Source organism: Miniopterus schreibersii, assembly GCF_964146895.1.
Source record: "Miniopterus schreibersii genome assembly, chromosome: 1".
NCBI classification, from domain to species: domain Eukaryota; kingdom Metazoa; phylum Chordata; class Mammalia; order Chiroptera; family Miniopteridae; genus Miniopterus; species Miniopterus schreibersii.
This window is the reverse complement of record NC_138101.1, coordinates 27,343,368-27,370,960: the sequence shown is the minus strand read 5'-3', so window position 1 is coordinate 27,370,960 and position 27,593 is coordinate 27,343,368. Positions and strand designations below refer to the sequence as shown.

General features: G+C 38.0%; 1 protein-coding gene across 10 annotated transcripts in view; it reads left to right on the top strand.

The window, feature by feature from the left end:
- Nucleotides 1-27,593, top strand: part of FRYL (FRY like transcription coactivator) — a 232,288-nt gene that overhangs the window by 160,170 nt on the left and 44,525 nt on the right. For 9 of the 10 annotated variants that reach the window (XM_081118984.1, XM_081118983.1, XM_081118981.1 and 6 more), the window contains 20 exons: nucleotides 509-633; nucleotides 2,109-2,166; nucleotides 4,393-4,484; nucleotides 4,756-4,928; nucleotides 6,444-6,604; nucleotides 7,133-7,243; nucleotides 8,044-8,198; nucleotides 8,481-8,580; nucleotides 9,922-10,090; nucleotides 13,302-13,561; nucleotides 14,543-14,683; nucleotides 17,564-17,732; nucleotides 19,451-19,535; nucleotides 20,059-20,171; nucleotides 21,140-21,290; nucleotides 21,962-22,065; nucleotides 22,938-23,123; nucleotides 24,696-24,900; nucleotides 26,275-26,396; nucleotides 27,168-27,358. In XM_081118984.1, the coding sequence (XP_080975110.1) occupies nucleotides 509-633; nucleotides 2,109-2,166; nucleotides 4,393-4,484; nucleotides 4,756-4,928; nucleotides 6,444-6,604; nucleotides 7,133-7,243; nucleotides 8,044-8,198; nucleotides 8,481-8,580; nucleotides 9,922-10,090; nucleotides 13,302-13,561; nucleotides 14,543-14,683; nucleotides 17,564-17,732; nucleotides 19,451-19,535; nucleotides 20,059-20,171; nucleotides 21,140-21,290; nucleotides 21,962-22,065; nucleotides 22,938-23,123; nucleotides 24,696-24,900; nucleotides 26,275-26,396; nucleotides 27,168-27,358 (2,871 nt within the window). The remainder of the gene's footprint in view (nucleotides 1-508; nucleotides 634-2,108; nucleotides 2,167-4,392; nucleotides 4,485-4,755; nucleotides 4,929-6,443; nucleotides 6,605-7,132; nucleotides 7,244-8,043; nucleotides 8,199-8,480; nucleotides 8,581-9,921; nucleotides 10,091-13,301; nucleotides 13,562-14,542; nucleotides 14,684-17,563; nucleotides 17,733-19,450; nucleotides 19,536-20,058; nucleotides 20,172-21,139; nucleotides 21,291-21,961; nucleotides 22,066-22,937; nucleotides 23,124-24,695; nucleotides 24,901-26,274; nucleotides 26,397-27,167; nucleotides 27,359-27,593) is intronic. The other variant, XM_081118980.1, reaches the window with a different exon arrangement.

Here is a 27,593-nt window from a genome sequence, read left to right as displayed (position 1 = left end):
CAAAAGGAATGATTTAAACAATGAAATACCATTTTAGAATTTCCCTAAGTTATGTAGTGATACAGATGACCCTTGGCGAGAACAGTGGCGTAGGCTTCATGATAGGACGCAAACTGTTGTGAGGTGGCTGAAGGAAACAGAAAGCGTGTATCGCCTGGGTATCTCGCTTGAGCCCTGATGACTCTTTTAGAAGTGCTTTTGTTCCTCTCGTTTTTACGGATCCAAAGCCATAGACTCTGCTGAGGGAGTATCTGTAAGGGTGTGTCTGGTAATGGTGAGTGTCTGGAAGAGATTGAGACCACAAAGCCCAATTCTGATAATGAACTTGAACCACTGCCTAAGTATTGAACTGTCTTAGGTTTTGTGCGCCACAGGTGAATCTTGAAGTCCCATTGATTCTAAAATTTCAACTCTCCATTGTCCTGGACCAGATAGTGTTGAAATGTCACAGTATTCCATTGGAGCACTGTCACCAGTGGGTGCTATAAAGGCACATATATTCTTCCAGGTTGTCGGAGTCCCGTCCCCTTCATGCCTGTTTAAGCACGTAGTCCCGATGATGCGCTCTGAGAGCATGGAAGTCACCGAGTCCCTTGTTCTGGGTCTTGGCAGGACCAACCCAGGAGCTTTTAGGTAATTATTTTTATTTGTTTTCTCTATGCACTGAAAAGGTGAATGTGGCTGCTGGGAGAGACGGTGTGGTAGAGTGCTTATCAGGGCAGTTACTTGTCAGCCCGTTTACTGGTTAACTAGCCATGTAACATTTAACAAGTCATTTAATTGACTTGAGACTTTACTTCCGCATTTTGATTGAGGAAATAAGACTTTACCCTATTTTCTTTACAGGATGATTATGAAAATTAAATATGTACTGTGTATAAATATGATCCAGAAATAAAATACTGTGTAATTCTTTAATATTCCTATCCAGTTTATTTACACAGTGATTCTACTAATGTGTAATCCTGATCTGTTGGTTAAAACTGTACTTTTTTCCCTCTTGCTTAAGAGAAGTAGACTATTTTTAAAAAATATTTAGGTACATATTTTATATTATTCTTGATGTTTTTGATGTGAATGAAGCAAATCCTTCATTTTGGCCCGAAGTTCTGCTTTGTTATTGCCTGCTGGGCCCTGAATTCATTATTTTGAGATTGTCCTCCATTGATATGAGGTGGTGGTTGATGTTCTGCCTCCAAGATGACATGCACAATAGAGAATAAATTGTGATATGTCTGTAAGTGTGGGAAGAGCATTCATTAAAAAGGAAGTTTTGGAAGATTATTTTATGACAAGTAGACACACTGTTGTGCTAATAGCAAAAAATGGGATAAAAAAATGATCTCAGCTTCTTACAGAACAAAATCCCATAAATAGAAACAGCCCTGAGGCAAATACTTTAATTGTCTGTGGTAATTTTCTATAGATGATAAAATTGTGGATGGATTTTATTTTCCTCTTCTTTTTTTATTTTCCCATCTTCTATAATAACTATTTTCCATTTTAAAATCAGAATATGAACAAAGATAAAATTATCATGTTCATGAAGTTCATACCATTTGATCCATTAATTCCATTTGTAAGAATTAATCCTAAAGAAGTAATCAGAAGTAAAGACAAAGATTAATATACAAAGGTGTTTACTGAGGCTGTATTTATAATAACAAAAATTACATAAACTTTAACGAATCAGTAAATGAAAATGTTAAGGAAAATTTTGTTATTTCACCATGTGATAGAATGCTGTGACTTAATTAGTTATGTATAAAAGTTATTATGCTAGTACTAAGAAAACAATAACATTCTATATATGATAGGGTTTCAGCTATGTAAAATGTATGTGGGCTGCAACGTGATTGAACAAAAATCTTGACAGAACTTATTTTTACAAATTGTAGTAAGTGGCCTATACCATTTTTCTGCTTTCCAAATGTTCTACAGTGTGCAGATTTGTTCTGTAACCAAAACAATAAACATTGTGTTTTAAACAGTAGGATTAGGATTAACACTTGTCTGTTTACCTCAATATATTAATATTTACATATTTGCACATCAGATTACATCTATTCAGCTATTAGTTAAAAGAATGCATATCATGTTTCTTCTAGGGAACTAATAGAGGAATTGCATCCCATCATTAAAGAAGCACTCGAAAGAAGACCAGAGGTAAACTGTGTAGTTTTCTATTATTAAATGTTTTTTGGCAAACGCTTACTTGTCTTGTATAGTCTACACATTATACCAAAAGTTAGAAATTTGGAAGTAAATAAGTAAAGTGCAGTTTTCAACATTTTTTTTTTTTTTTTAATATTCAGACCTCTTTCTTCCCCCACAGGAGATCTTATGCAGAAACCCATTATGTAAAATGGGTGTTAAATTGCTCTAGCTGAAGTGAGGACAGTTGGGTTCTAGATCCAGGTCAGCAAACATTTTTTGTAAAGGACCAGATAGTAAATAGTTTCAGCTTTGCAGGCCATACTGTCTCTGTTGCAACTACTCAGTTTTGCTGCGTAGACCACCGAACAAGTGGGTGTGGCTGTATTCCAATAAAATTTTATTTACAGTAATAGGCCAGATTTGGCCTGAGTGATGTATTTTGCCAATCCCTGATCTAGATCCCCTACATCAGGTTCTGAGCAACTTTTCAAAACCACAGGTCTAGTGGGACAGTCATGTGTGAACCATAGTTATAACATTGTATTACACACTGGGATGAAGTCATAGGTAAGGGGTTATATGAGCCAGAGAGAAGAAAGCCTTCGACTCTGCCTGTGGAAGAAGATAAGTCATTATAGATGAAGCACTGATACTTGAGGTGAATTTTGAAGTATGTTCCCCAGTGGATAAGCAAGGGAAAGGCATTCTTGACAGAGGAACAACATTTGCAGACTTTATAAAAGAATCTGGATATTGCATATTCTTTTGTGTGATTATATGAGGGGGAAAGTGATTGATTATGCTGGAAAGCAAGATAAGAACTACCTCATGCAAGACACCTGGTTTCAGCTGTATCTGGTAGACCAGTGTTCCCCATATGACACTGGCTTCTGAGAATTACCAGGAGAGCCTGCTAAAAATCTCAGGTTCCTGGGCCTATTGAATGAGAATTTCTAGAGTGGAACCCAGAAACTTCTTTTTAAGCATCTTGGTTGAGTCTGGTATAGAACATTGAGAATCACTGCTATCAACATTGGAGATCCACAGAGGAATAGCTGCTCTGTTAGAGACTCTACAATAGCACCTGCAATTCTTCAGTCACTTTAAGCCAGCCCAGCAGAGTAGTGATGGTATCCCCATGTTGTAATTAATTCAATTTTTGTTTTAGAATCATGTTGGTTACAGTGCAGGATGATTTTATTAGAGGGGAGTGAAATTGGAAACAAAATTAAGTAGCAGTATTTATATTTAATTTCAGGGGAAAGAAGTCATCTTAGCAAGTGAATAGATATGTACAGTGATGTGCCTTGAATGTAAGATGTATTTCAAGAGCATTAGATTCATGTTCTTTGTATGGAGACAAAATAAAAACCAATCAATTAAAACTGCAGAAATCCTCAGAGACTATTAAGAAATCATCCTGGTCAATATGAATGAATTGCTGTGAACTTCATAAAGAGCTGAAAAATTTTTTTACCTGTCTTAAGTATTTATTCTGAAAGGCAGAAAACTGGTTTGTCGACACAAAAGTGGAAGACTATGAAATATGTTTTTAATTGCTCTGTGTTGTGGAAATTACTGTAACTAAAATAATCTATAGAAAACATTGACACAGATCTCTCCTACTGTACCGGTTCCTGTTAGAGGCAGAATCAAGTTGAGATGTTGTACCTATTACTCTAAGCATTAGTACTTCACCCCTAGTCAGACAAAACATTTATTCCTACCACAGTGATCAAATGAAATTTTATTTTGTTCTTTATTTATTTTCTGTGTGTCAGAATTCCTTGTTAAGTGGAAAACTTTGGCATGACCAACACCTGGGGTCTCTTCTTTCCCTTCTGTGGTGTTTTCCCTGCCCTTCTTACCTATTTGGGGGAATATCTTAGAGGTTCTTTGTCAAAGAGAACAGTTTTACTAAACGCTTCAGTCCTTCTAAAGTCTTCAGATTAGCACATCACCTAAAAGTAACGGTAGAATTTTATTCTCTCCCCATTCAAGGGGTATCACCATGGAAAATGTCATGTGATTTTATTTTGCTCATTAATTTCAAACTATCCACACATATCTCTTTGCAGTAGCTGCCAGAGTGCTCAACATCTATATTGCACAACCAAAATAATCTCAGCCCCAAAGCTCTAAGACATTCACAGGATTCTTTCCAAGTTACACCAACAGGTTTTCTATCAACTCCCCAAAGGAGTTTTAATTAATGTCTTCGTGTCTTTGGAATAGAATATGAAACGGCGCCGGCGTCGAGACATTTTACGAGTACAGCTGGTACGAATATTTGAACTGCTGGCAGATGCTGGCGTCATTAGCCACAGGTCGGTACTGGATTTTGATCTTTTAACCTTTGAAATGATTAGGGAACATGTTTTTCCTCTCATAAAACATAACAGAAAAACACCTTTGCAACCAAAAAACTTGTCTGCGTTACTTGTAAACATTATTTACTAAAGTCAGTGCTGCATCCAAGAAATTAAGTAAGGGTAAAAAATGTATTTAAAAACCCACCACTAGGACTAGTTTGCTTCAGGCAAAAATGGGGTATAAAATCACATTTCCTTTATCATTTATTTTCTTCAATATTTTCAGTGCAAGCGGTGGCCTTGATAATGAAACACATTTCCTCAACAACACTTTATTGGAGTATGTAGATTTGACTAGACAACTTCTGGAAGCAGAAAATGAAAAAGACTCTGACACGCTGAAGGATATACGATGCCATTTTAGTGCCTTAGTGGCGAATATTATTCAGAATGTTCCAGGTATGATTTTTAGTTTCCTAAACCATTGTTGAATATTAAGGGACCAGCATATTTATTCTTCCACTAAGGGTCTATAATCTAAGTTGATAAAGCAACTTGTGAGCATACTAGGAAAAAGTGTCAGCCTTACATGGATGACAAGAGTTTTTGGCTTTGGAATTAGTGTCAGTGATTAGAAATCAAAAAGCAACCCAGCATAGATTTTCAGTGATCAAGACAAATGACGCAGAAAATTTGAAGAAATCAGTAAAATAAGCTCTTTGGACAAATTTTTCCTAGACATAATGAGCAGAGTGTAGTGCCCTAAATGATAATTGAGGGTAGAATTAACAAGATACTTTAGAATAAAGGAGAGGGTGTAGACCATAGACATCAAATACAGTGGTACTGTGTTACTGACTGGTTCCTTCAACACATGTGCCCCTGTTATTGAGCACATAACTGTATGTCAGGTACTGGTTTAGGAACTAGAAATACCAATACATGCAGTTACATTTCAAAAAGTCATACATTCTTTACCAGTGAAAGACACAAAAATGTGACTATAGTCTTTGTCATACAATGTAAATACAAATGTTTCTGTTTGTTTCTGGGGGGGAAAAATAAAGTTGTTACCTTAGGAAGTATAGGCAAACAGTTGGCTTTTAAAGTAAGAGCACAGTTGTATTTTATAAAAGGTTCCTGTAAGCACTTCTTTAGGTACATTATTTTCAAGTGTGGGAACCCTATTTTGAACTTTTGGGGCAAATGATGCTGTTTGGAGGAAAAGAGCATTTTTCTTCTTCTAAATTTTCTGATCTGAAGCTCACTAATGTAAAGATATAATTTAGTCCATTACTAAACACTTGTCTACAGCTTCCACATTGATTCATTATGGTACTGTTGCATTTCTTCAACAAGGATTGCTGCAGAGAACTTGTAAAATAGGATTTTAAAGTGGAAAGAATCCTTGGAGATCTTCTAAAACAAGTGGTTTTAAAATTATGTTCTCTCCCCTCTGGTGCCGTCAGCAAGAGGCAGCAGAATGGGTTTGGACTCCAGACGTCACACCTTGCTTCAAATAGATCAGCTCCCCTTTTGTTTGTTTTGTATATAAAGATGCTGCATAAGGATCCTTTTATAAAGCCAGCTGCACTGCTGAAAACATAGAGTTTAAAAGTAACGTATCTAGTTCGAAGCCCTCTCTTACCTTCCAGCCAAGGTCCAGAGGTGTGCTCATGCTAATGATGTCCTGGCCAGCCTCCCGCAGCCAGCAGGAGCCTGGGGGGAGCAGGCCTGGACTCCCAGCTCCGTGTCAGCCCCAGCATTGCTCCTGCACGAAATCCTGCTTGCCGAGAGGCTTCCTCTCAACTTTCTTACTGTGACTTGCATATGTGTAAATGATTTCTGTCACTATGGAGGCTTTAAGTTAAAATGAAAACATTTCTTTTTTACAATATTACCTATTCAATAGCAAACAAGTTGAAAGTGAAAAGAACTGGAAATGAATTTTCTCCATCTGTTCTTTCTTTGCAGTGCACCAGAGAAGAAGTATTTTTCCTCAGCAGAGCCTTCGACACAGTCTGTTTATGCTCTTCAGTCACTGGGCAGGTCCTTTTAGCATCATGTTTACTCCCCTGGACAGATACAGTGATAGAAATATGCAAATTAACAGACATCAATACTGTGCACTAAAGGTATTTACTTAGAAATCTGATTGCGTTTTTGTTACGTTGGGAGTGTAGTTAAGTTTTTTTGTCTCTCAATGCCTAGCATTGTAAAAGGCTAGGGATTTCTTCCAAGTACCTGAGAGTATTAGGATATATAAATTTGCTTGACGTATTCAAACATTTATACCATTAAGTTTATCTAAATACATAAAATACAATGCAAAAAAGTTTCAGAATCTACCCCAAATATGAATGCCATTGTCTTAAAGTGCTGAGGATCACCTCAAGGAAACACCTATTCTTTTCTACTTAAGTGCTTTCCCTTCCTGTTTTCCTTCTCTTCCCGTACCCTTCAAGCTCTAATTTGGTACCATGATACTTACTACTCATAATAAATTACTTCGTTTCAAAAATTACTACTGTGCTTCTATTTGTAAAGAAAAGAATTAAAGTGACCACAAAGCATGAGTAAAGTTACCCTGCCTCTTCTCATTAACGGACCAACATGTAACCTCTTAAATGTTTTAAATGTAATTCTGATATTATCGTTTGAAGGCTATGTCTGCTGTGCTATGTTGTGGCCCTGTTGCAGATAATGTAGGACTTTCATCAGATGGCTATTTGTACAAATGGTTGGATAACATTTTGGACTCTCTAGACAAAAAGGTAATTATTGGTGATTCCCTTAAAATTTCATAATTGTCATTGCATTATTTGGAATTATTATATGGACACTGAAAACAAGCTTTTTAAAAATAAGATGGTTAGAATTATATGCAGAAAACATATTACGTAAAATTAAATAGGATGCCATAATCTAAAATTTCTATTTCTTAAATTTCCCTTTTATATTACAGGATTAGTATAGTAGTGTGTATATAACTCACAGCAGGGTTTTAAGTCTATAGATACAGTATCAGTGTAGAATACATGGGAAGGAAGAAACATGTTACTGGCTGTGTTTAATTTCTTGTTTTTGACTACTCTCCAGTTAATCATTCTTTCTTGCACTCTTGACTCTGTGCCCTCCACACCTTCATAGTACTCACACAAAGATGTCACAATTTAAAATAGGACTTACATATTTCCCCCCCAGAATAATTTTCCTATTGGGTTATCAAAAACGAGAATAAAGCTTGATAAAAAGAACTGGAGTGGTTAGTGACTCACTTTCCTGAAAGCACCGCCTCACTGTTTGTAATGCATCCACTGCCTTTGGGGCTCTGCTGGAGGAGGGAATTGTCCTGCTAAGAGTCTTGTGTAACAAGCTAGAGTCCAAGTTTAATTTATCCAGGTCATTTTTTCTAGTGGCTGAATAAAATGAGGAGTTGAACGAAAGAGGACTGAGTTTTGTGATTAAATGCAATGAATATATGTACGATATTACTTTAGTAAAATGCAGAGAAGTAGACAGTTGAATAATACACAGCGCTCTCTATGCTGGGCAATTTTGTAACTTTACGTAGGTTCATCAGTTGGGCTGTGAAGCAGTTACACTACTACTGGAGCTGAACCCGGACCAGAGCAACCTGATGTACTGGGCTGTGGACCGATGCTACACGGGTTCGAAGAGGGTGGCAGCTGGCTGCTTTAAAGCTATAGCTAACGTATTCCAGAACAGGTATTCCCGATACTGGTTTTTGTATTTTATTTCGTTTTTCTTAAGAAAAATTTCCATTTGAATTCAGAAAAACTAAGAAACCAGTATTTTCTTAAGCTCTAACAGAATTTAACCAAAGAAAGGATAGTGATCATCATGCATTTGTTGTACCTTTTAGCCTAAAAAACCCGTCACCTCATGGGTTTAGGTGTCACATGGCTGTAGTCTTGCCCCTTGTATGTCATATTTATTAGCTTGTGTGAAAGCCTCTAAACATTTACCTAACGTGAAATTTGTCCCTAGGGATTACCAGTGTGACACGGTGATGCTCCTCAATCTGATACTGTTCAAAGCAGCTGATTCTTCTAGAAGTATCTATGAAGTTGCTATGCAGCTTTTACAGGTTCGTAAACAAATGTTCATGAAAATCTTTTCACTTGGGACTTAATGAAGCCCAACCATCTCTTCTTGCCTTGAAGGTATTCTAATATTCAGCTTTATTTTTAATATTGAAATATGGTATCAATTCCTGAAGATAATTTGAAGTAGAAGACAAACATGGGTCATTTAAGTCTATTAGTAACATAAATTGTTCAGAAGTTGTTGTGACGCGATTATGTGTATTGCCCCCACACACACACACACACACCCCTACCTGTGTGTGCCTGCCTTTGGGCCGGTACTGATAAAAATTGAGTGGTTAGGGCCCTGTGTGTAGGTAACTGTTTCTGTTCAGATAACAATGTGAGTCAAATTTTTTCTTTTTTTGAAAACCAAGTGAAAAGTAATTAGCTCTTTTATGATAACCTTGTATAATTTTCCTTTATTAGGCTGAGAAATATAGCCTCAAGAGTTAATTTGCCCAGCACGGATATGTCATTGTCACATAGCACTTCACTAACAGATGACTCACTGAGGCTCTTTACCCTTCCTCAGAGTTAAGAAGGGCATTCAAGTAGATGCTGATTTGTCCAGAGGGTTTGCAGTGGCACTGGTGGTGGCAGAGACCGTCTTAGGAGTTACACCCTAATTAGTGTCTTATTAAGAATGGTAATGGGCGCCTGGGTGAAAAAGGTGCAGGGATTAAGAAGTACTAGTAGTTGCAGAATCATCATGGGGACAGCATAGGAATATAGTCAATATTGTGATAACTGTGTGTGGTGCCAGGTGGGTACTTGAAATATTGGGGGCATCACTCTGCACATTATATGATTGTCTAACTGCTCTGCTATACACCTGAAACTAATACAAAATAATGTTGAATGTAGACTGTAATTGAAAAATAATTTTTTTAAAAAAGTTCAGTAGCATAGCTCTTTAGTGTAACGTCTAAAAAAAGAATTTTTAGTTTGTATTTCATATTTAATGTATGATTAACCTAGATCTATTTGAAGATTTTTTTCCACTTGTATGTGTTTTATATGGTCCTATATTTGAATTAGAAAGTGGTATATCTTTTTCAAGTAATTAAGTTGTATATTAAGTTGCTGAAGTTATTTCCAGACTATGCTACTAACCCAAAACATTGCCATTAAACACAAGGAATGTAATGCCTTGTAAATAGTTACAGATCTTTTGCAAACATTTCTTGGAATTTGAAATTAATGTGAAATATTTCACAATATATGCAGCAATATAATTTTTAAACTGGAATATTTCTTGGTAGAAGATTTCTTTTTTCTAATTATAGCTGGATTTTAGAGAACCCATAAAATCTTAAATTGGTGGTATTACATTCCTGCAGATCCTGGAACCAAAGATGTTTCGCTATGCTCACAAACTGGAGGTACAGAGAACAGAGGGAGTGCTCAGCCAGCTGTGCCCTCTGCCGCATCTCTACTCTGTTTCATATTACCAGTTGTCTGAGGAATTAGCAAGGGCGTATCCTGAGCTGACTCTGGCCATATTCTCAGGTATGATCATTGAACTGCTTTAGTAGTTTTTTTCTTTTTTAGCAATCATTTCTGAAACACTACTTCTAGGAAATTTTAAATATATGAAAGTTGAGGTTGAATCAAAACAAAACATGTATTTACATAAGACTCTTTTTCGTCAGTAAGAACTCTTAACACTGATTCATCATGATATTTAGATGTCTTATTAATGAAGTCTTTACAGGACTTATCGCTTTGTCTCACTTTGCCCTTCCTTCTCCACTCACCCCAGCAGAAAGCAAACTAAAAAAAAACAAACAAAAATGTAGGAGTGGTCTTCACGTGTAATTTAAAAATATTTCTTTAGTAGACGAAGAACTTCCCGAATCTTGTAGTATGTGTTTTGTCCGTGTACTGGCCTATGTTTAGAATAATGCAGGAAGCCCTGGCCAGTTCTCTAAGTGGTTAGAGTGTCAGCCAGGCCACAGACTGACGGGTCCTGGGTTCGATTTCGACCAAGGACGTGTGCCTCATTTGCAGGCTCCACCCCAGTTGGGGCGAGAGCAGAAGGCAGGCAGTCGATGTCTGTCTTTGTCTTTGTCGCCGTCTCCTCCCCCCCCCGCCCCCCCCTCTCTGAAAAGCAGTGGAGAAAATATCCTCAGATGAGGACCACGCGCAGGGGTCGTGCTCGGCCCGGCAGCACACACTAAGGTGAGGCAGGGTAAAGGTGCAGGTGTCTCTGTAGGTGAACCCTGGCCATAGGGAGAGGTTCTGCACTGCCCTTAAGCAAAGCTATCGCTGGGATCCCACACTGCTCCCTGGCCCGGTTTCCTTCACTTGGGCCAACAAATATTCCTGCCAAGGTTTCTGAAACATTAGTATATGTGTCAGGCATGATGTCGTATCTGTCTGGGTCTCCCAGGACTCAGCTTTAGGAAAATTTTGGGGTCCATCTAGTTTAACCTTCTGCCTAAAGAATACTCCATTGTATATGCCCCCATAATGCTTTACCCTTTAACTGAAATGTTTGTTTTATAACACAAAAGATTCAGCTAGTTTCCATGCTTTCCACCTGCAACAAGATCTTGTTTGCGTCTGGTCACTGGACATGCACCAGAACTGGCATTCATGGGGTTACCTGGTTCTGCTGTGGTCTTTTCTTTCATTTGGCTCAAGACAGAGTGGCCTCAGCCTTCTTTGGGTTTCTTTCCACAGTGCCTGTTTCAGCAGTGGAAATGGTTTGTTTCCCATACTTAATTGATCTGGGTGGGGAGGAATAACTGAAATTCTCCTAACAGTTCTTAAGCAGTTTTCCTGTCTAGTTTGCACTGGTAGATGGCAACTCCCAGTCCTGAAAGCCCTTTCAGGTTGGACGTGGACGGTCATCAGCGCAGTGCAGTGGCCACCACGAACACAGTTTTTCTGCTGCTGGGCACAGAAAGCACAGGAGACCAGCTGGGTCTCAGAGGCCATGGGATTGGTTGGGATAAATATACTTAACACTACCGAAATGTACAATTAAAGTGATTGCAATACATTTTACAGTATGTGCTTTTCGACACAATAAATAATGTAATTGTAAGATAAAAGATAATATTTGTACATGGAAAAATTGACACATGAAGAATCTCACGTATTTTGGTTCTATCTAGGGGAGATTCCCATGATGCACTTGTTACTTTTACATTCATCTCATTTAATGCCCATGACTAATCTGTCCAGCTCCCCCACACACTGACACTCTCCCAGTCAGGGTCTCCTCATTCAACTCTTTCAGAGCCCCAGGTCTAATATTTCATGCTGGAGGCAATAGCATCCATGTATTAATAGAGGAATTCTTACAAAGAGTAGAATTGAGTGTAACTGTATGCAAAGCACTGGACTGAGCACTTCATTGGCATTGTATTGAATCTGCACGTAGCTCCATGAGGCAACTACTTTTGTTGCCCTGTTTTTACAGAGTAATAAATTAAGGATCAGTGGTTGACAGGTTGGCCATAAGGCAGCTTGTTTGGGGCAGAGCTGGGGTTCAAATCCAGGTACTTGTGATTGCAGAGCCAGGTTCCAAATCACTGATCCTCTATGTTCACGCTTTCTAAAGAGTAAATAAGGAGCATGTAAAATAGGCAAAGAGGGTGGAAGAGAAAAAAGATGTTTATTTAAAGCGATATATGGCAAAATGAGCTTTGGAATCAACCTTGTGTTTGACTCCTCTGCTCATTGTCTGACCTCAGGCAAGTTACTCTGCCTCTCTCCACCTCACAGATTAGTCATGGGCATTAAATGAGATGAATGTAAAAGTAACAAGTGCATCATGGGAATCTCCCCTAGATAGAACCAAAATACGTGAGATTCTTCATGTGTCAATTTTTCCATGTACAAACATTATCTTTTATCTTACAATTACATTATTTATTGTGTCAAAAAGCACATATTATAAAATGTATTGCAATCACTTTAATTGTACATTTCGGTAGTGTTAAGTATATTTACATGGTTATGAAATAGATCTCCAGAAAATTTTCATCCTGCAGAATGGACACTGTACCCACTAAATAATAACTACCCTTTTCCCTAGTCCGTGGTAACTGCCATCCTATTTTCCATATAAGTGGAATCATACAGTATTTGTGTTTTTATGACTGGCTTATTTCACGTAGCCTAAGGTCCTCAATGTCCATCCATGTTGTAGCAGGTGACAGATTCCATTCCTTTTTAAGGCTCTGTAGTCTTCTGTTCTGTGGATATACCACATTAGGTGTACTTATCCATCTGTCGAGAGACATTTGGGTTGTTTCCACTTCTTGGCTGTTGTGAATAGTGCAGCTGTGGACATGGATATGCAGATATCTTTTTGAGACCCTACTTTCAATTCCTTTGGATATGTACCCAGAAGTGGGATTGCTAGATATGTGGTGGTTTGTTTTCACTTTTCTGAGGAGCCCTATACTGTTTTCACATAGTGGTTGCATCATTTTATAATCCCACCAACAGTATGCAAACATGTATTTATCTTAACCACCAAATGTATTTTATATAAAAAGTAAGAATGTGATATATGTTAGCTGTTAATTTTCTTTATGATGTCATCAAGGTCAAATTTATTAAAAGAAGAAACAGTACTCATAATTTTTAAATGCAGTGAATAAAATCTGTCTTTCTATTCTTTGATTGATATGTTGAAATTAATTACAAATCAAAGGGAAGCAAAATTATATCAGTTCCCTCTTTTGGCTTGTTTTACCTGCAGAGATAAGCCAGAGGATTCAGACAGCTCACCCTGCTGGGAGACAAGTAATGCTGCACTATCTGCTGCCGTGGATGAACAACATCGAGCTGGTGGATTTGAAACCTTTGCCCACAGCAAGGCGACATGACGAAGATGAAGATGATTCCTTAAAAGACCGGGAGCTTATGGTGACCAGCAGGCGCTGGTTACGAGGAGAAGGCTGGGGGTCCCCACAAGCCACTGCAATGGTTTTGAACAATCTGATGTACATGACAGCAAAGGTAAAATGGGTTTGAATTTGCTGTTGCTGCACAAATTTACTGCATTAGGAGGTGTAAACAAGGCTAGAAATACATAAAGAGATTAGACAATCCTGTGACAACCAAACAAATATGCATTATAAATTCCTTTCTCTAAAATAAACTTCTCATTAGATACAAAATACCTTCTTGGGGGGGAGCTAAATCAATGTAATTACAGTCATGCTCCACTTAATTGCAGGGACATGTTCTGAGAAATTCATCCTTAGGCAGTTTTGATGTATAAACATCAGAGTGCACTAACATAATAAACCTAGGTGGTATAGCCTACTACCCATCTAGGCTGCATGGGATAGCCTGCCGCTCCTAGGCTACAAGTGTGTACAGCATGTTACTGCACAAAACAACACGAGACTAAATCAAGCACAAGAGAGCGTGATACAGTCAAGAAACGCGGTACACATGAGGGGTCTGAGGCTGCTGCTGGCGTAACACAGCATACACTTTTACAGCTGACTTTTTTTTAATACGTAGAAAGAGTACACTCTAAAGTGATGATTCAAGTATAGTAAATACATAAACCAGTAACGTAGTTATTTACTATCATTATCAAATATCATGTACTGTACATACTGTATGTGTTGTACTTCTTTATGACTGGCAGCGCAGTAGGTTTGTTTATACCAGTATCACCTCATACTTGAGAGTAATGTGTTGCACTAACATGTTATGATGGCGACATCACTAGGCAATAGGAATTTTTGGCTCTAATGTAATCTTATGGGACCTGCATCATATGTATGGTCTGTCGTTGACCGTCATTATGAGGTGTATCACTAATGATATTTATGTTTAGATTTGGTGAAAGAAATGATTATTCCTCTAAAGTATGGAAAAGGTTGAAGCTGCCTGTAAAAGCGTTATTTTCTAATACTTCATAATGTGACAAGTTTGTTACATACTAGTCTTTTCTGAGCTATGTGTTATGTTTCCCACACCTAGTACGGTGACGAGCTGGCCTGGTCGGAGATGGAGAACGTGTGGACCACACTTGCAGATGGCTGGCCAAAAAACCTGAAAATAATTTTGCACTTTCTGATCAGCATTTGTGGAGTGAATAGTGAGCCAAGCCTCTTGCCTTACGTATGTGTTCAAGTTCATGTGTCTTGTAACGTCAGGGTATAGGCATCAGCAGACCAGCAGAGGCAAAGCGGGGCCAGGATAGGGACAGGAGGGAAATGGTGCAGGATTTACTCATGGGTTCGTTTAGCAGATACTATTGGCCAGTTCTTATTATAGGCCAGGTGCTCTTCTAGGTCTGGGCATTATAATCTGATGGATGATACAGATTTTACTTATTTTTTATTCATTTAATGAATAAATGAGTAATTTAGTAAAGTCCAGTCATGATAAGGGCTGCGAAGGAAAGTTGCAGGGGACTGAGAGTGCATAACCTTGGAACCACAGCTGGCCGGGAGAGCTAGAGATGATGCTCAAGAGAAAGTGATACTGAAGCGGCAACCACAACAATAGTTTTTGCTGCCATTGGGCTGGTAGAGCGAGGTGGTCAGTCCGAGCTCAGTGCCTATAGAATTGTGCCTAAAACTTCTGGAAACAAGGGGAAACTTGGTAAGAGGTATACACAAGGAAATAAACAGCCTTTGCCTTCTAGGGGGGGAAGCAATCCCCAAATCTGCTCATTAAGAAAATAGGAAATTATCAAACATGCAGGTTAAACCGAATATACACGCATGCCCGCAAACACGTGTGTATACATGTGGATACATCACATGGCAGCATCTCCTAGAAGTATGTCCCATGGGAGACTGTCTCTGGAGAACATTGCCCTAGAACTTCTTCAAACAGACCATTCATAGCCTTGCTTTTCCCAGCATGTCCCGAGTTAACTCGGTTACTGAGATCATTGTCTGGAAGGCATGTCGTTGAGTAGCACATAGAGCAGGGGAGGCGTATGGCACCAAGCAGTGTGATCTCATGTTACTTCTGACCACGTCTCCAGATATTCTCCCTGTCCCTGAGCCATACTGACCCCTTGCTGCCCTGCTCTCACTCAGGCCTTCCTACCTTGGGGCTTTGCACTTACTTTTCTCTCTCTCCCTAAATAACCACGTTGCTCGTTCCCTCACCTACTCGAGTCTTTCCTCAACTTCCCATTCTCATTTAGACCGACCGTTACTGGTTCACTCTGTCTTAAAACTGTAAGTGCCCCGCCCCCACACAGGACTACTTTTCTCTCCCGGCATTGTTGATTTTCTTCGTCGGGGTGCTGAACACAATACAATGTACAGATGATTGATTATAGAATTGTATATCTGAAACCTATAAAATTTTATTAACCAATGTCACCTAATAAATTTTCTTAAAAGGTGCCATTTTTAATGACAATAATTCTTAATTATCATTTTTTAAATTATTTATTATAGGCCAGGCATGGTACAAGTACTTCATCTACATTGTTTCACTTAATTCTCAGAATGATTCTGAGTTTAGTGAGATTACCGCAGTTTTACAGAAGATAAAACAGGCAGACAGAGAAGTAATTTCCTTAGTCACACAGCCGCTTAGCTTTATCACGTAGGAGAGCTGGAGTTCCAGACAGGTCTGTTTGTGAGGAGGGGTGAAAATTTCATGGAGAAGGCAGTGGATTTGGGGAGAGGAGGGCTCAAGGACTTGACAGGATTAGGGTGGCAGTGTCCACTCGGGTCTCCACAGCCAGACAGAACACAGGCACAGAGAGGCAGCAGTGCACCTGGCAAATAGAGCAGGATGGATGGATGGATGGATGGATGGTCGGACTGGATGGATGGATGGATGGATGGATGGGTGGATGGATGGATGGATGGATGGATGGTCGGACTGGATGGATGGGTGGATGGATGGATGGATGGATGGATGGATGGATGGATGGTCGGACTGGATGGATGGATGGATGGATGGATGGATGGATGGATGGATGGATGGATGGATGGTCGGGATGGATGGATGGATGGATGGATGGATGGATGGATGGATGGATGGATGGATGGGTGGGTGGATGGATGGGGCAGGAAGTCAGTTATTGGTGGGTAACTGTGATAAGACCTGTGGTGTGACAGAATACAGCTTGCTGTAAGGTCTCTCCAGAGGACATGTAAAACAGAGCTTCTCTCATGTCTGTGTGCATACGAATCGTCTGTTCCAATTCTGGAAGTGGGGGTAGGGCCCGAGATTCTGTATTTCTAGCAAGTTCCCAGGTGATGGCTATGCTGCTAAGACCACATTTTGAGTAAGGATAAGAAAATGGAAAAACATACATAGAATGCATACTACTGAAAATTTTTCATTTACTAACTCAATACTATGTACTGGGTTATAGTGCTTTATACATCTTATTTAACTCTAACAACTATATGAAGTTGGTGCTATTGCCCCATTTTGCAGAAGGGAAAACTGAGAGTAACTTCCCAGCTCAAATAGCTAGTAAGTGTTAGATCTACATTCCAATCCAGGCTCTGTGTCATTTGAGTTCAGTTTAGTTCTAGATCCTTCCTTCATCTCTTCTCTAAACTGCTAGGTTGAATATAGAGAAATGGAAAGGCAGAATAAAAGATAAATCTTGAGTTTGAAGCCTGCCTGACTAAAAATAAGAGGAAAACTTGGGATGATATCAATTGAAATTTTTTTCCATTAAAAAATAAACTGATTTATAGGAAGCAATAATTTTTTGCTTTTCTTTTTTTAATAAAAAGCAAAAATGTAAAGGAAGTAGGTAACGTTGTGGAAACCATTAAACAATATATCCAGGTTGTTCTATTAAGATATAATGTTGAGGGTTTAGAGGGAGGATAGTATTTATAAAGCCGATTAATTGGTGTCTTATTGCTGATCAATGTTGTATTCAAATTTAAATTATGCTTATTTGTCTACCACTTAAAATGGAACCTACTCTGATAAAATTTGTCTCAAGGTAAATTTATGAAATAAAAATTCTACTTTTTCTTTTTGGAATGACTTTTGTGACAGGTGAAGAAAGTTATTGTGTATTTAGGTAGAGACAAAACAATGCAGTTGCTAGAAGAACTAGTGAGCGAGCTGCAGCTGACCGACCCTGTCAGTTCAGGAGTCACTCACATGGATAACCCCCCGTATTACCGCATCACTTCCAGCTATAAAATCCCTTCTGTCACCTCAGGTAAGAAGCTATTTAAAGCTGATTATTTTATCTCAAAAGAGGCTTTACCTGATTGTTCATTTTAGTAAGCATTCGCTTTAAACATCATCAAAACAAAAGGAAATATGAGTAATGTATGGCAGTTAACTTGATAAGATTTTGTTAATCCTCACTTGAGTAAAGAAATTTGACAATGTAAGGATTCTTAATATTACAGAGGGAAACATTTATATACTTATTCAGAACTAGAATATAGATTTATATATTCTTATATTCATTTTAATGAATATAATTAATGTTAAATGCAGAAAATACTTGCTGAAATTACTCTGTAGTTTTATATTTAATTATTTGAGCATATATTATTCATAGTGTCCATTTTGCGAGTGTATATGTGTATACACATACATTATAGTTATTATAATATTTTGAATGGAAGAAACTGTGTCCTTGAAGGAATAACTTTCAGTGAAAATTGATGTAATATCTGGGCTATTGTAGATTACATTTTTATGAAACTCTTTGTCAGTTTATATTAAATGTTTTTGGCCTGTTAATTACAACATTATCTGTATAATTAGAAATCTTTTAAATTATATCTTTATAATGTATTTTTTGTCATCTATTTTTATCTCAGCCTTTTTCTTCTACCTTCTTAGGGGATTTCTAATAATGCTTCTACTGAATGTTCCATTTCCTCTAGAATGTGTTTAATTCCACAGAATTAGAATTAGAATTTCTTTAGTAATGCTCTGCTCATGTTTCATGATTGAACTATTTCCATATCTGATAAAGTTTTCTCTCAGTAAAAGTTCGTATTTTCTCTATATTGCTGTTTGTTTTGATTTGTCTTAGTAAAAGCTTTCCTCAAAAGCCTATGAGTTCTAGGTCTGTCTTTGCGTAAAGAGTAGGGTATTAAGAGGTTGACTGGATGTTCTGTAGGTATATATGGAACTGGTTGACTTAGTCATTTGTTGTACGATGATCTCTTTGATGCAAGTGTCTAGGTCTTTTCTCTTGGATTAATCAGACTTCCCAGACAAAACTCTGCTAGTCACATAGGGGGTGTAGGGATATGTGTAAGTGTGCAAATACATATAATCCATCGTTACACATATTACACACAACGTAGTCTTCAAGCCTTCTGGTAGTCCCATGGGGTAAGAATATTGCAGGGAGTACAATCTCAAATTTTAGTATATATATATATGTTTTCATGTAATGCCCCTATTCTCAGTGAAATACTTCCTCCCTCAATTGGACATGGTGTCCTAGTCCAGAAATCTTCTGATTTAGTCTCATCAGAAAAGACTTCTAGCAGTGGAGAGAGACAGGGGGATAGATCTTGGAGACCAACTACTTCTGCAATAGATTCTCAACCAATTCTGTCGTTGTTCGCACCACCTTCAACTCCTACTTCCAGCAGTACTTGATGCCACTAATTTCTTAGCCTTTTGGAGACTCAGCAGTATAGATATGGAAGCTTCTTGGTTTCCTCTACTACCAGCTTAGGACTCAGCCTTCTTAACACTTAATTTACTTCCTGTCCATTTGTCTTTCAGCATCCAAATGTTTGTTGCTGTTGTCTTCTTTCCTTCTTGGTCATTATAAGCACATTCCTTTTTTAAAATTCCTTCGCTCCCATTTTAATGAAGTTTTGACATCTGTATTTGATGTCTTTTCTTATTGAGTTATCTCAGGTTTTAAATGCACAGATACTGTTTTATTTCTTATTACAGGAACTACTTCCAGTAGCAATACAATGGTAGCTCCCTCAGATGGCAATCCTGATAATAAGCCCATAAAAGAGAGCATGGAAGAGAGGTAAGTACATCAGTCCTTCATCAGCCTTTCAGTTTGACAGATAGTGTCATCAGAACGAACAATGATTTCTGCATTGGCATGTATATTCATTGTGTTAGAATCCTAGTGAAAAATATATTCCCATTTTGGAAATTTTTCACCTTGACTGTTTCAACATTAAAGATGCTGACGTGCTAGATTCTAATATGCTCAAAGGGATGAACTGGTAGAGTGTGGTCAGTCACTTTTTGTGTTGCTTACATTTTGAAACTTCTAAATGGATATTTTACTCTGCCTGTTTTATATAAAACAGGTTTCACCAGAACATTATCATCACAACAATTTTAAGAAAAGTCTTCAGGTAGAAACAATTAGCTTAAAAGCTTAAGCTTTTGAATTGTGAGGTGGAAATTAATGCATATTATGGTAAACTTTTGTTAATATTTTGTGTACTGTGATTTTTTTTAAATGTAGAGAGTGTAACGTAAAGTACAAATACTGTCTTACTGTGAACCGTGACTAACTACAATAATCATTCCCGTAGCTATGTGCACCTAGACATCTACAGTGGATTAAACAGTCATTTAAATCGTCAACATCACAGACTAGAGTCTCGATACAGTAGCAGCTCTGGAGGATCTTATGAAGAAGAAAAAAGTAATACATTCCAAATGTTCTTTTATAACTACAATGGCAAGGTGTATTATTAATTATATTAATGCTAATATGTTTTTCCAGTAAATTGTTTTTAAAAAGAGTATTTAACTGCCACTAGTGGTGTTCCAACATAATCTGAAATAATCTGGATTTTAAGAAACAGTGTAAGTGGGGAAAATTTGTTTTAAAAGCCCAGGTTTCCTGTAGATAAATTAGAAGGAACTTAAGAATTAGTTCTCAAAGAGCATCATGGAACAGACACTGGGAACAGGTTGCTTTTTAAAACAGGTTGCTTTTTAAAACAGGTTTGCTCTTTCTCCATGGATTCCCATTTTATTAGGGAGTTCTCCCTTGCAGTTGCAAAGGAAGTAATCTACCCAAGTTCACTAAAGCACTAAGGTAGGGTCGGATGGAAGCACAAGCCTTCAGACTGGGAAGGGACCCTGAAGATGTTCTGGTCCAATCTCCTCACTTGGCACAGGATGGAACTGAGGTCCAGAGAGGTTAAGTGACTTACCCACGTCACACAGAACTCACATTTCCTGTTGGCATTTTTACCGCACCCTGCAGCCCCACTGTGGGGAAAGCAGATTTCCTTTTAAGATGGGTTTTTGTTGGCCCTATCTCAGGAAATTTAGAATTGAGTAACTTACCAGAGGCCCTGTCACAAGGCAGCTTCACCTGTAATGCGGTTACGTGGCTTGGACATCAATTATGGAATCACAGGAAGTGCTAATGTAGTTTCCTTTGACATAAAGGCTGGAACCTCAATTGGTATCTCTTTCTCTCTCTGATTTGCTTAATTTGTTAATATCTATACCCAGGTCTCCCTAGCAAACAAATGTCAAAATAGTGGGAAATTATTTTTATCACTCTCCAGTGCTATAAATAGTTGGTGTCTTACTAGAGTTTGCTTATATTGGCAGAAAATAGATGGTGTAGAAAATGAGATCATTTTATTTTGATAGGTGACTCAATGCCACTTTATTCTAATTGGCGACTGAAAGTGATGGAGCATAATCAAGGAGAGCCACTACCCTTCCCACCAGCTGGAGGCTGCTGGTCACCACTGGTGGATTACTTGCCTGAAACGTCATCACCTGGATTACCTCTTCACAGGTGGACTACAGCGTCATTCCTATTTCATACGAGCCAAATTCTGCTTAACACTTTCAGCTTTCTTGATGCTATCTGACAACACAGGATTAAAGCAATCTTTCTTTAGATACTGCAACAAATTAGATCAATGTGTTCAGGTTTTAAGAAATCTCAAAACTCAGAAATCTATCTGTATACAATTAATATTTTTCAATCTAATTGTGCTGCTGCTTTTCTGGGTGTCTGGCATAGTTACTTGACCTTTCTGGGACCCAGTTACTACATCTGAAAAGTACGATTTTATGGTAGTAGGCACTGTTATTTTGAATTGAGTTAAACTGAATTTTACTTAACAGAATCACAGGAGAGCAGTTACTGCATTCCTTGAAAATGTATTAATTCACCAACCACGCATTGAACACCTACTATGTGGCAAGGAGTGTGCCAGGTCTTAGGGTTGCAGATGAAGAAACTAGGGCCCTTGACTTCAGGAAGCCCTTAGCAGATGGTTTTTTCCTAAAACTATCACTTAACAGTTTCTTCGGCTGTATTTCTTTCCCTCAATTTTTCTTGAGAAGTTGTGGGGTGTTTTTTTTTTTCATAAAATGCAATATTAAAGTCTTCATGTGATCTGCATACAGTTTTCTCTAAGTTCGCTGTAGTGAAACTTTGATAACACTCATTTGTCGCAGGTGTAACATAGCGGTGATTCTTTTGACCGATCTGATCACTGACCACAGCGTGAAGGTGGAATGGGGAGGCTACCTCCATCTTCTTCTTCATGCAGTTTTTATAGGTAAAAAATACTTGGTTCTAATTCCTTCCTTTTATATTTCTGTGATAACTGAAAGACAGTATGGCTTTAACAAAGTTGCGACGTGTATGTTTCTATTTTTTCCGTGCTATTTCCATGACACTTGTTACTGTGATGCTTGTGGTCTTGTGGGGTTGTTCTTAGAGTCTCTTTTAGCCACAGGCAAGTCTATCCCCCTTCCTCACCCACTGCACACACAGATACACAGGCCCTCTAGCAGGAAAAATTCTGTAGCCGTTGCAAGAGTAGTTAATTTACCTCTGGGGTTGGAAACTTGCAGAGTAAGTGCAAAATTGAAATGGGCTCTAAGTGTTTCCCCAAAGACTTGGATTGTGGACAGTCTGATTATTACAGCTGAAATTCCACTGTGTCTTCTGCAACAAATATGTGGGACCCGTCGCATCGGCAGTACCTTTCATGCTTGTAGGATTGGTGTCAAGATAGCCATCTTCTCCTGAGTTTTCCTGATACGCACGTTTATATGTGTATTACTTCCTTCCTTCAATAATCAAGCATCTACTGACTTTCTATTGTGTGCTAGGCACAATAGACATTTGCCTTTTTAAAATTCATTTACAGCTAGTGTTATGTAACAGAGTAGTTAATTTCTAAAATGATTACATTTTGGACATAAAACTTATTGAAAACTTACCTTGATTCTCCCCAGTTCTATAGGACAGTAGGCTGTTGTAAAAGTGTGCACAAACTATAGGCCAATAAAAAACTTTATGTGGCATATCATTTTCCACAAAATATTTTACATAATTTCTGCCTTTTTTTTAAAGGATGCATTTGGTAGCAAGAATTCTTGTTATTTCTCTTTACTGATGATCATTTTCTACTGTTCCTTTTAGGGTTTGATCACTGCCACCCTGAGGTGTATGAACATTGTAAACGCCTGCTTCTGCACTTATTAATAGTAATGGGACCCAACAGTAACATCCGAACTGTTGCTTCTGTCCTTCTCAGGAACAAGGAGTTTAATGAGCCCAGGGTGCTTACAGTCAAACAGACTGCACACTTAGATTATACTTTCACAGGTATTTGCTTTAAATGTATTGTTTGAAAGAGGAATCACACTTCATTAAGTTGGAATTGTGCATTAGAGAAAAATCAAATAAATAAAAGTTGAAATACTAGAGTATGTTTTTTAAATGTAGTTTTTTAATTTTAAGTACCATTGACATTATTTATTGACCAGTAAAAGAAGGAATGCAGTTTGGGGTGTTTTAGTCTTTGCTGCCTTTAAGGATCTTCATCATAGAAATGTTAAGTTCTGAACTTGTAAGTTGAAGATATAATGAAAGAGTACTTAATTTACTCAGCACTAGTTATGAAAAAGATGTTGAACTTTTTATTAGATCCCTCCCAATATCAGGATCTGAAAAATTGACAAAGGAACACATTAAAATTTTTTTTTATTCACTTGATTATATTTACTGCATTTAAAATGTTATACTTTTTTTTTTTTTAATATATCTTTATTGATTTCAAAGAGGGAGAGAGAGAGAAACATCAATGATGAGAGAGCCGTCATTGATCAGCTGCCCCCTGCACGCCCCGACTGGGGATCAAGCCCACAACCTGAGCATGTGTCCTGACCAGGAATCAAACCATGATCTCCTGGATCCTAGGGCAGTGCTCAACTGCTAAGCCATGCCCGGCTGGGCAATGTTATACATTTTTATTGTATTACCTGTTCAGACATCTTTATTAAACTTGATTTCCTTAACTAAAAAAAAAAAAAAAAGTTATACATTTTGAAGTATATATTAAGTTTCAAATCACTCATTTTGAAGCAGTGAGGTCCAAATTAATGAAACTTTAATATAAAATTTATTTCACTGTTGATATGAATTAGTTTTTACTTTGAAAGTTATATTTACTTCTTTCCTAATAGCCATAATTTATTTATTCCACTCATCAGTATCCTTAGGTTAATAATAGATGATCTAGAAAATAGTTTGTTTTTAAAAACTCAAAATTACTTTTTAAGTTAAAACCATGTTATGTACTTAATACCCTATACTTCGTAAAACAACAATTAGGAAATTTATTAACCTTTAATTCTATGATTAAAAGAGGAATGGAATGAAGTTTGGTGCCTTTTTATGTTAAAGCATCTTTATTTAAAAGATGGTTGTTCTTGTTTGTTTTTAAGTTTCCTTTTAAGACGGACATTAGTCATAACCTTTAAAATATTCAATAATTGACATAATATAAATATTACAAATAGACTTTAAAATTGTCTTTCTTTAAGAAAGTAAATCAGAAAATATATAACCCTTTTCATAAGAAATTAAAATCAGTGCACATCATAGAAATGTGACTGACTTAATAAATGTTGAAATACACTGAAATATTGGGAAACTGCACTTTCACCTTTCGTCGGCAGATGGCAGCCGAAGACTGAATAGTAAATCCAAACAGTTAATAACAGGCTGTGAAATAATGTTTCCCAAAAAACTCACTTGGTGTAATTTGGTGTTTATAAGGCTCCAACAGAAGGAGCTCTGAGTCCCTTGTAATCTGTAAGGAACAGTAGTTCAATTCAGTCAATAGTGTGTGAGATTCTCTAAGGTTTGATATTCACAACCGGCTTTCTCTTTCAGCAGGTGTTAGTGATTTTATACCTGATTACCAGCCCTCCCCTATGACTGACTCAGGGCTTAGCTCAAGTTCTACCTCTTCTAGTATCAGCTTAGGAAACAACAGCTCGGCCATTTCCCATCTGCACACCACTCTCCTCAACGAGGTTGACATCTCAGTAGAGCAGGATGGAAAAGTCAAAACCCTCATGGAATTCATTACCTCAAGGTAATAGTTGGACCTCTTACCATCCGGCAACATCCATGTGTGAAGTTCTTTTAGCTACAGGGAACCCTATTTTTTTTTGAAGTGCCATTGATTAGAAATACACCGTTTGTGCTGTGCAATATTAGTAAGATTATGGTGCACCAAAGACTTGACTTTTCTTTGCATTCACACCACTATACCTGAGAAAGGCCTTAATTGTGTCTAGATACCAAGTACCCAAAGATAATACTGTATTGTCTAAATACATATCCCACTTTCATTAGCTACTTTACTAGTCAATTATCAAATATTTATTTGTAGTCTACTCTTTGCTTGACACTTTAAGTAAAGAAGAAACATGGGTGAGGAGAAGGACTGGTATTCACAGCAAGAGCAAGGTCTCGGGGCATGAGAAAACAGACTGTGATCCAGTCTGGCTGCAACACTGAGGAAAGTTTCTGGACAAGAAAGCTTGGGAGAATTCAAGCTGGAGGGCCATGAAGCCTAGGCCATAGGTTATAGATCTTTTATCTTTTTTTTTTTTTTAATGTATCTTTATTGATTTCATAGAGGAAGGGAAAGGGGGAGAGAGAGATAGAAACATCAGTGATGAGAGAGTCATTGATCGGCTACCTCCTGCTTGCCCCCTACTGGGGGGTGAGCCCACAACCCAGGCATGTGCCCTGACCGGGAATCGAACTATGATCTCCTGGATCCTAGGTTGATGCTCAACCACTGAGCCATGCCTGGCAGGGCTAGATCTTTTATCTTTCAAGAAAGGAGACGTTATTGAAAACCTTTGAGCTGAATTTGAAAGGTGGGAGACACAAATATGTTGAGATAATCATCCTCTTAGTGACGTATAGGATGGAGGGACTGGAGGCAGCGGCCACCGAAAAGGTTTTCAGGGCACTTTGGGCTGAATTCATTAATCAAGTGGTGGCTTGGAGAGTACAAAGACATTTTAAAGAAAGAATCCACAGGATCTTATTCTGCCCTAAACGGTCCCTGTAGCTTTCACTAGTAAATGAATTTCTTTGCATTACAATCTAAATGCCATCTGGCCTTTACAAATGCAGTGTTTTGGCCTGTAACACAGAAGCAGTAACCGATACTCTTCTCGCTTGGCAAAGTTTGTCATCTTTTCCTACTCCCCGTAAGTATGACTGTCATGGTGGCAGACTGAAATTATATATGACTTGGGCCTTCCTCTGCCTGCACCGCCCATTATTATCCATGTACAGCAGTAGGAATAGTAGCCGGTGCGACTCTGACACACTATTCAATGTACTCAAGCACGATCCTTTCTCATTGCAAAGGGGTATTTTAGGCCAGTATGAGTAAAACTGTTAATATAAGTTAAACAAGGGAAATATATCTGTTCTCTGTTTTCAGAAAAAGAGGGCCCCTTTGGAACCATGAGGATGTTTCTGCCAAGAATCCCAGCATAAAGAGTGCCGAGCAGTTAACCGCATTCCTGAAACACGTGGTTTCTATCTTTAAGCAGTCAAGTGCAGGTATCTTTCAGTATTTGAAATAATATCTACTTTCCAGGAGATATTTTAATGTGGTGTCAAAACTTCTGGTAATGTTTAGCAAAAAATGGACAATAGATAACGTTTAAAATTCAAGATTTTAGACAAGTTTTCTTTTTTAAGTTGATAACAGGTTTGTTTTTGTTTGAAGAAAAATTAAGTTACTACTTAAAAATAAAGCTGCTTGTGATTCTGGGGTGCTTAGTTTCGTGAATGATGGCATCATAAAATTAGAATACAATTGTGTAAGAGAAAAAATTACATTAAAGAACATATGCAGAGGTGACAAACTTAAAAATTCTTTTTTATATAGGTACAGGCATCTCTGATCTAAAATTTAAAACATTCTGAAAACTGTAGTAAAAATGTAGGGTGTCTAAAGCAGTGGTTCTCGGCAATGTCTGGAGACATTTTTGTCACAATTGGGGGGCAGGGGCAAGTGGTTACTACTGTATGTGGTTGGACAGAGGCTAGGGATGCTGCTGAACATTGTATACTGCACAACAAAGAATTATCTGGCTAAAATGTTAGTAGTGCTAAGGTTGAGAAACCCTGTTCCCAAGGGTGACTTGAAGATCAGAATGAGGAGTCATCTAAGTGCAAATAGAGTTTAAGGAAAGAAAACAAATTGACTCATAAGATGGGAGTGCCTTCCGGTTTGCCAAGGACCAGGTGGTAGATGGTGAGCCTCTGGTTGTGACCCCTATGTTCTGGAAAACAAGAACCACCTACTTGTTTCCTTTCTTTTCACAGAAGGAATTCATTTGGAACATCATCTTAGTGAAGTCGCTCTGCAGACAGCACTTTCCTGTTCTTCTCGACACTATGCTGGGAGGTCCTTTCAGATTTTCAGGGCCCTAAAGCAGCCTCTCTCTGCAGCTACACTTTCTGACGTTCTCTCCCGACTTGTAGAAACTGTAGGGGATCCAGGAGAAGATGCACAGGTATTCCATTAAATTTCTTCAGCAGTTGTTGATGGTCTGCTTATAGTCAAGGACTTTAGTGCCAAATATAGATCCTACAGGTAGGGTAAGATCGTGGTCATGGAGAATTATTAATGTCAGATGTTAACAAAGGTTTGTGATTAATATTTAATAACTTTAGTGCCTATTAGAGAAAGCCTTATCTTTACACACACACACACACACACACACACACACACACACACACACACACACA